Here is a 9,231-nt window from a genome sequence, read left to right as displayed (position 1 = left end):
AGCTGGATGGGAAGTGGGCTGATGGGATTAGAACCGGCGCTCCTAAGGGATCCTGGGGCATTCAAGGCGAGGACTTTAGCCACTACACTATTGCGCTGGGCCAAAGACCTTCTCTTTCTAGCTCTTTTTGTCTCTGAAAATTTGTTTTTCAAATAAAAATAAGTAAATCCTTTTTAAAAAGTGACCTTCAATGATTTTAATAAAGTTCAGCTATTTTTCAGATCTGGTTTTAAAAAACAGATACCAGGATATGAAACTCAGCATCCTTAAATTTGTGAAAATACATTTTCCCAGAACTCTTAAATGTAATTTTCACTTCTGTGAAGAATATTGGAGGATATTTTGGAGATTACTGAAGCCTCAAACAATGCTTAGGTTTAATGTTTGCATTTGTTACATTAAATATTTTAAAATATTAAGTCTGAACTTTACTATCAATGTCTGTACATGCACAACTTCCAACGATTTTAATATTTTTTACTTTTTTTTTTTAAAGATTTATTTTATTTTCATTACAAAGTCAGATATACTGAGAGGAGGAGAGACAGAGAGGAAGTGGAGCTGCCAGGATTAGAACCAGCAGCCATATGGGATCAAGGCGAGGACCTTAGCCACTAGGCCACACTGCCGAACCCAATATTTTTAATTTTTTTAAAGATTTAGTTTATTTTTGATGGAAAGGCAGATTTACAGAGAGAAGGAAACAGGGGAAGATCTTCTGTTGATTTACTCCCCAGGTAGCTGCAATGGCCCAAGCTGCACCAATCTGAAGCCAGGAGCCAGGAACTTCCTCCAGGTCTCCCACACAGGTGCAGGATCCCAAGGGTTTGGGTCATCCTCGACTGTCTTCACAGGCCACAAGCAGGGAGCTGGATGGGAAGTGGGGCTGCCGGGATTAGAACTGGCACCCATATGGGATCCCAGCATGTGCAAGGTGAGGACCTTAGCTGTTAGGCTACTGTGCTGGGCCGTATCTTTTTATTTTAAAGGCAAAGTATAAGAGAGGAAGAGAGAGAGAGATCTTTCATTTTTTTGGTTCATTCCCCCAACACAACAGCCAAGCCTAGGCCAGGCTGAAGCCAAGAGCCAGGAATTCTACCTGCATCTCCCACGTGAGTGGTAGGAACACAGGTACCTGGGTTGGCACTCATTGCTTTCCCAGGCACATCATCAAGAGGCTGAATTGGAAGTGAGCAGTTAGAATTGGAACAAGCATTCTGATAGAGCATGTGGGGTTCCCAAGCAGCACTTTAATATGTTGGATCACGATACTCCTTTCTGAAAGCTTCTCTCTCTCCAAGCTGCTCATACACATTAGACAATTTTTTTTTCTGATTAAACTTCATCACACTGTGTACTCTGTGAAGAGTCAAAGATGTCTCTCAATATTATGATTTACAAATTTATCTAAAAGGCAGGGAGAGAGGGACTATTCACTCCATGACTCACTTTCTAAATAAATGCAATGATTGGGACTGTTGTAGGATGAAGCCTAGATGTCTCACATTAGCAGCCCTAATACTTGGGGACCATCTTCAGTTGTTTTCCCAGGTGCATTAATGGGGAGCTGGCTCAGAAGGGGAACAAGTGGGACCAGAACTGATACTCTGACATAGGACCTAGTATCACCAGCTATGGCTTAACATGCTGTGCTACAATGCTGACCCTACATATTTATTTTTTTATCATGGGTGGCAGGGCTCCGCCCCCACCCTCCACCTCCGCTACCTTTCAGGGTACACCATTAGCAGAAAATCTGGATTGGATTCAGAGTTGGTATTCAAATCAGCACTCTGATATGGCACGTGTGTAACCTAAGTGATGGTCCAACCTGTTGCACCACAACACCCAGCCTTTTTTTTTTTTTTGGTTTTTATTGGAAAGGCAGATTTACAGAGAGCAGGAAAGACAGAGCAAGATCTTCCATCTGCTGGTTCACTCTTCAAGTGGCTGCAACAGCCAAAGCTGAGCTGATCTGAAGACAGGATTTCAGGAGCTAGGTGCTTTTTCCATGTCTCCCACTTGGGTGCAGAGTCCCAAGGCTTTGGGCCATCCTCTACTGCTTTCCCAGACTACAAGCAGGGAGCTGGGTGGGATGTGGAGCAGTTGGTACATGAACCTGAACCCATATGGGATAACGGTGCATGCAAGGTGAGGCGTTAACCATTGAACCATCATGCCTGGCCCTACTTCTCTTTGAAAATTTATTTAAAAAAATTTTTTTTTTTTTTTTTATTATTTGAAAACAGAGTCAAAGAGACAAAGATATCTTCCACCTACTTCTTCACTCTCCTAAGGACTGCAACGTGCAGGCTATAGCCAGGAGGCCTAAAACTGCACCCTGATCTCTCATGTGGGCGTCAGGAACACAAGAACTTGGGCCATCTTCTGTCGCTTTCCCAGTTTCGTCAGCAGGGAGCTGGATCCCAAGTGGAACCACTGGGACTCAAACTGGTGCTCAAATATGGTATGCTGGCTTTGCAAGGAGCAGCTTAATCTTCTGCAACACAACAGCAAAGACGCAACAATCGTGAAAAGCTAAGGGAGGAAAAAAGAAGAAGAAAAAAAAAAGTAAGGGAGGAGGGGATTTCACATAATTCAAAGCTATCAATACAATTAAAATGAGCAGGTCAAAGAGATTTTTAGAAACAGCTTTATTTGCATTACAGACGGATCTCTGAGGAATATTCCTCAGGGTGTTCTTGAGTTTTTAAAAGAGAACCACATTCTTCTCTGCCACTCCACATACAGATTTTCTGTTTCTATCCATTTGCTTGGTGTTCTTCTTTCCTGACGCACTGTATGCTTTACACTTTAAAAGGTTCTAAGGTGGCATTCCTCCACTTGTTCTAATTTGTTCACTGGCAAAGTTTTCAAGTTTTCCCTCAGAACCTTACACAATGCAATTTTTAATGAAAGTTGGTAGATCAAAATACACTGAAGAACCCAGAAACTGTCTAGTTCTCAGAATGACTATGACTGTCCAATAACTGGATTCATCCATAGTAGCATGGTAGTATTCATTTTAGAAGTAGCACATCAGCTGTGGTAACATTTTTTGAGGGTTTGTTTTCTTTCTTTTTTTTTTTTTTTTCTGTTTGCTTGTTGTTGTTTTCTTTCCTAGCCCTTTCCTTCTTCAGCATGGTACTTGATTGAAGATGGCTGGCCTGAGGATGACCCACAAGCTACCGAGTACTTAGTCAGTGAACTGATGTCACAGAAAACAATATATTAGCAAAGTGGATGGAGGGGAGTAAGCCAACGGACGAATGTTAATCGGAAATCTCGTTCTTACAGTCTCGGGCTAAATGTCCAAACCTACCACACCGGTAACAGTTCATTTTGCTTCCCTTATGGCAGTTGATGGCCACGTGTCCATTCTCGCCACATCGATAGCACTTAACTTGGGTGCAGTCTTTCTGGAAGTGCCCAAATTCACCGCAAGAATAGCATTTCTGTTCTTCTAGATGGGTGCAATCACGAGACAGATGACCCATTCGGCCGCAGATGTAACAGCACTGATCTTTCTCACGTTTAGGCTCCAGACAATCCTTGGCGATGTGGCCAGTCCTCCCACAGTTGTAGCAGATGTTTTCGAGAAGGTTACAGTTTTTGGCATAATGACCAGACTCACCACAGCGGTAACAGATGTCAGTTTGCATGGTGGAGGTACTCGGAGTGGCTCTACTGCGGCTTTTACCTCCTTGGCATCGGCTCCCTTTCCTCGGGCATCCCCGGGCCCAGTGACCAGAGCGTCCATACTTGGAGCATTCCTTATTGCTCATGGCTGCTGGTTGCGGTGAGATGTTGGGGCGAGATCTTCTAGAAAACCGCCACCGCTGCCCGGAGGCTCCGAGGCTAACGTCCTTACTGTTGGCTTACGGAGAAATGGCCGCTTTACTCTAGGGGGGGCTTGGTGACGTCACAGAGGATTTGCGTATGGCTGTCACGCAAGATTTACACATGGTCCCCTTCAAGCACCACGCCGCCTGTCCCCCTCCCCTTTTTCTTAGGGAAAAAAATAAACAAAGCCAAATAAATTAAATAAATTAAATAAATAAATAAATAGATAGATAGATAGATAGATATTTTTATTGGAAAGTCAGATATACAGAGAGGAGGAGAGACAGAGAGGAAGGTCTTCTGTCTGCTGGTTTACTCCCCAAGTGCCCGCAATGGCCGAAGCTGAGCTGAGCCAGGAGCTTCTTCCTGGTCTCCCACATGGGTGCCAGGGTTCCAAGGCTTTGGGCCGTCCTCGGCTGCTTTCTCAGGTCACAAGCAGGGAGGTGGATGGGAAGTGGAGCTGCTGGGATTAGAACCAGTGCCCTATGGAATCCCAGTGTGTGCAAGACAAGGACTTCACCTCCTAGGCTATTGTGCCGGGCCCAGCCCAATAATTTTTAATGGTTTTTGACGTTTAGCTCCTGAAGTCTCAGTTTGAATTCCATCCTGTTCAGAAAATGTGACCTGTAGGATTTCGCCAAGACCTTATGCTCCCTCTGTGGTCTAGCTCAGCTTCCTCTGTGATCTAGTTCATAGCGGATCTGCTTTTATATGTGCTCTGTGGACAGAGCAAGAGAGATCTAATCCACAAATGCAAAACAAAGAAATTATAACAAATTGGAGTAATCCATTTTAGTGATCATTTGAAAAAATAAGATACAATTGTCCGTACAATGAATAGATGCAGGATCCAGTATGTCCTGCAGTAGTACGAACATGATTGAGGTTCATGAATCACATTTCAGAGTGCCCTGGTCCAAGTACTGGCTCCTCTTCTGATGTCAGCTTCTTGCTACTTGGGCTCCTGGGAGGCATTACACAATGGCTCAAGCACTTGGGTCTCCTCTATTGACAGAAAAGGGAGCTGCAGACGGAGTTTCTCTGGTTCCTGACTTCCTGTTGATGTGCCTGGGTTTCAGTCCTGACTCTGCCTCCAATTCCAGCTTCCTGTTAATTTGCACCCTGGGTCACAGAAGGTGATGACTCAAATACTTGGGTCCCTACCAGATGTCTGGGAGGCCTGGATGGAGTTCCTGGTTTCTGGCTTCAGTCTGGCCCAGGCTCACACCGTTGCAGAGGTCTTTGACCTGCTGATCCACTCCCCAAGTGTCCACAGCAACCAGGGCTAGGCAAGGCCGAATCCAGGAACTCTGGGTCTCCTGTATGGGCTGCAGAAACCCAGGTACTTGGGTCATCATCCCTACTTCCCAGATGCATTGGCATAGGAAGCTGGATCAGAAGCAGGGAATACTAGGGACTCAAACTGGCATTCCAATATAAGATTTGGACACTGCCATGTGGCAACTCAACCTGCTGTGTGACAATGCCCCACTCTTCTGATTTTAAAGGCAATCTCATCTGTAAACACTGTCACAGAAATATCTAGAATAATATATGGTCAAAAATATCTTGGTGCCATGATCCAGAATTGGAACATAAAACGAATCCTCACAACCTATGAAAAAAAGTCAGTTTCCCAAGAAGAGTATGTAGGATGGGGTAGGGGTGGAAGAGGAAAACAAAGCCTCAGAGTGTTAGCCTAAGTTAAGCATATAGCAGAGGAATCCAAATGTATCCTTTATTACCCCTTAAGAACTGCTTGTGAACTGGGAAACTGAACCAACTGAGTTGGTCCTGGACTCTAAGTATTTTATGATGTTTCAGATTTTCAAGCTATGCCTCCTGAATTTTTCTTCAGATTAGATCATGATAGATTAGGGAAGTTTTTCTCTTCTTTATAAAATGCCAGCTCATGGTATTTTGTTATAGCAGTGTGGAATGGACAAAGACAATGCTAGTGGGCATGAAATTCCTTTTTGCAGCACTGAAAATATTCCAAAATTGATTGTGGTCTTGGTTGTACAATTCTATAAATATGCCAAAAACTTTAGGATGGTGACTAGTATGGTATGTGAATTACAGCTCAATAAAACAGTTATAACAAAAAAGCACGAAGAAATAAAAACATTTATTGTTAACAGTATTGTAGTACTCTGGATAAAATTCCCTTATCTGATATTTTAAACTTTATATAATGTAGGTGTCTAATTTATGAGAGAGGTTCTTCATGGTACTAAAGCATAATTTATTTCTGTTTCTCTCCATTTTTAAAACCTGCATATACATATTGCTTTATCATGTTTTTGTGCAAAGAATGTAAAAATACAAACATCTATTATTTCTCCAAATAATCTTTTTTAAAAAATTAAAAAATTTATTATTTATTTGAAAGGCAGAGAAAGTCTTCTAATCTGCTGCCTTACTCCCAAAAGGCTGCAACAGCCAGGGTTGTACCAGGCCAAAGCTGGGATCCAGGAGTTTCTACTGCGTCTCCCACAAAGGTGCAGGGACCCAAATACTTGAGCCACCCTCTACTGCCTTCCTAGGCACATCAGAAGGGAGCTAGATTGGAAGTGGAACATCTGGGTCTGGAATAGGTGCTCATGGGGGATGCTGGCACTAAAGGCAGTGGCACAGTCCTTCTGAATAATCTTAATATAGCATTTTTAAAAAGATTTATTTATTTTTATTGGAAAGGCAGCTTTTTACAGAGCAAAGGAGAGACAAAGGCCCTCCATCTGCTGTTTGACTTCCTGAATGGCCACAACAGCTGAAGGTGAGTCCATCCAAAGCCAAGAGCAGCAGACCTCTTCATGGTCTCCCATGCAGGCACAGGATCCCAGGCTTTGGGCCATTTTCTACTGCTTTCTTAGGCCAAATGCAGGGAGCTGGGTGGGAAGTAGTGCAGCCGGGACAGGAACCAGCAGCCATATGGGATGTAGTGCTTGGAGGTGGAGGATTAGCCAGTTGAGCCAATGCGCCAGCCCCTTAATATGGTAAGGAGCATGGGGATGTGGAAGTTTAAGAATCTCAGGATTTATGGATTCATGGGCTTTCAGTTTTTGGTATTTTCAAACTGGCTTTCTTAAAAAGGAAGAATTAGAAGCCAAAGTAAAATATACACAGAAATAAGCAAAGTTTTACTTTTTGTTCTTTCCTCATATCCAAAGAGGAATCTATTTCAAATCTTCTTGAATAAATGATATTGCTTTGAAAATCAGTCTTTGGAGCGATTCCGGGCGGAGAGATGCCATCTGCAGTTTTGTTATCTGCAATGATTCTTCCCTTCGAGGTCAGCCAATTATCTTCAATCCTGACTTTTTTGTGGAGAAACTTCGACATGAGAAACCAGAGGTGTTCACCGAGTTGGTGGTCAGCAACATCACAAGGCTTATCGATTTACCTGGCACTGAGTTGGCTCAACTGATGGGGGAAGTGGACCTGAAGTTGCCTGGTGGGGCTGGCTCAGCATCGGGATTCTTCCGGTCCCTGATGTCTCTCAAGCGCAAGGAGAAAGGAGTGGTATTTGGATCCCCACTGACAGAGGAAGGCATTGCCCAGATATACCAACTAATCGAATATCTGCGTAAAAACTTGCGAGTGGAGGGCCTGTTCAGAGTTCCAGGCAACAGCGTCCGACAGCAGATTTTACGGGATGCTCTCAATACAGGAGCTGATATTGACCTAGAATCAGGGGAGTTCCACTCTAATGATGTCGCCACTTTGCTGAAGATGTTTCTGGGAGAGTTGCCTGAGCCTCTGCTGACACATAAACATTTCCATGCACACCTCAAAATTGCTGACTTGATGCAGTTTGATGACAAAGGCAACAAGACCAACGTGCTAGATAAGCAGCGGCAAATTGAGGCTCTGCAGTTACTCTTCCTCATTCTCCCTCCTCCCAACCGTAATTTGCTGAAGTTACTGCTTGATCTCCTGTACCAGACAGCCAAGAAACAGGATAAGAATAAGATGTCTGCCTACAACCTTGCTCTTATGTTTGCACCCCATGTTCTATGGCCAAAAAATGTCACTGCAAATGACCTTCAGGAGAATATCACAAAGCTAAACAATGGGATGGCCTTTATGATTAAACACTCCCAGAAACTGTTTAAGGCTCCTGCTTATATTCGGGAGTGTGCCAGGTTGCACTATCTGGGCTCTAGAACCCAAACATCAAAGGATGACCTTGATCTGACACCATCATGTCATAGTAAATCCTTCCAGCTAGCGAAGTTTCAGAAACGGAACCGAGTCGATTCTTGCTCCCATCAGGAGGAGACCCAGCAGCGGACGGAAGAGGCCCTGAGAGAGCTGTTCCAGCATGTCCACAACATGCCTGAGTCCGCCAAGAAGCAGCAGCTTATTAGACAGTTTAATAAGCAATCTTTGAGCCAAACACCAGGATGAGAACCTTCTAGCTTTCGAGTGCAGAAGCGGACCCGTTCACGCTCCTTCAATGGGCTCATTAAGCGGAAGGTCCTTGGAAATCAGATGTCAGAACATAAGGACAAATATGCTACTCCAGAGGCCGTAACCATGAGCGAGTTGAAGAGAGCCAGTAAGGAGAACATGAACACATTCCTTTCTGGCTCTCCAACTGTCACAATGACACCAATGAGATTGAAATGGTCTGAGGGGAAGAAAGATGGGAAAAAAGGATTCCTCTGAAGAATCCAGAATTCTCCTGTCATCCACACAGAATTTGCTGTCTAGCAGGTCAAGTGTTACTACCACTCACAGTGGAACTTGGACTGGCAGCTTGCTTGCTGCATTTTGACTTGTAGACATCAACTAATACCATGACTGATACCTCTAACCCCACTCACTGGATGATGTGCAAATTGTGCCTTCTGAGAGAGTCTAGGCTGTCTCTCTCTCTAACTTCCGGAAGCAGCTCAGCGCCAGCCTATGCAGCATGGTCAGTCAGCAGGCCCTGGCAGGCCCCACTGTTCCTTCACTGTGTAGAGACAGATTCTAGTTTTTGAAAACAGAAAATCTGTGCTCAACGGCCAGTAACCTTTAAAAAAGCAATATCAATTCTACTGGACTGATTTTATTTTCAATTGATGTTTTGGACTCTATTTTGATAGTGTTGGGGCTGTTCATTGTTTTTGTGTGTGTTTATAAGCCATGTTTTGGGTTGCTGGTCTCAACAGGCTCCAAGCTAGCTGTCTTTGGCCTTTCTCACTTGGGGGTGGGGGAAGCTCTTTGTTTCCTGAAACTGCATTCTTTCTTATTCTATTTATGTCTAAAGAACTAACAGCTTTTTGGGGGGAATTTTAAATTATTTCTTAGGTCTGATATTGTAGCATATTTGACCTATGATATTGAAGAATTCAGAACGATATACCATTTTTAACAAATTTCAGTAATTAAACTGTTTTC

The 9,231-nt window shown here is 43.6% G+C and overlaps 2 protein-coding genes across 2 annotated transcripts; one reads left to right on the top strand and one right to left on the bottom strand.

Moving 5' to 3' along the window:
• Positions 1-3,118: 3,118 nt before the first annotated feature.
• On the bottom strand, positions 3,119-3,893 carry ZCCHC13 (zinc finger CCHC-type containing 13). Its single transcript, XM_012929125.3, has one exon. It carries the CDS (start codon positions 3,783-3,785, stop codon positions 3,273-3,275), a length of 513 nt encoding a protein of 170 aa, XP_012784579.2. The 5' UTR covers positions 3,786-3,893; the 3' UTR covers positions 3,119-3,272.
• Positions 3,894-5,420: 1,527 nt separating this feature from the next.
• Positions 5,421-8,902, top strand: LOC101521498 (rho GTPase-activating protein 19-like). The gene is given in 2 exon segments (XM_036497895.2): positions 5,421-5,488; positions 7,065-8,902. Coding segments are annotated over 2 exon segments (1,518 nt in total). The 3' UTR covers positions 8,515-8,902.
• The last annotated feature ends 329 nt before the right edge of the window (positions 8,903-9,231 follow it).

This window comes from Ochotona princeps, chromosome X (assembly GCF_030435755.1).
Source record: "Ochotona princeps isolate mOchPri1 chromosome X, mOchPri1.hap1, whole genome shotgun sequence".
Lineage (NCBI taxonomy): Eukaryota > Metazoa > Chordata > Mammalia > Lagomorpha > Ochotonidae > Ochotona > Ochotona princeps.
Note: the sequence above shows the minus strand (reverse complement) of the source record. Positions and strands in the feature narration are given on the sequence as shown.

Coding starts and splice junctions, on each gene's coding strand:
- ZCCHC13 (XM_012929125.3), bottom strand. CDS start 3,785: ATGAGCAATAAGGAATGCTCCAAGTATGGACGCTCTGGTCACTGGGCC.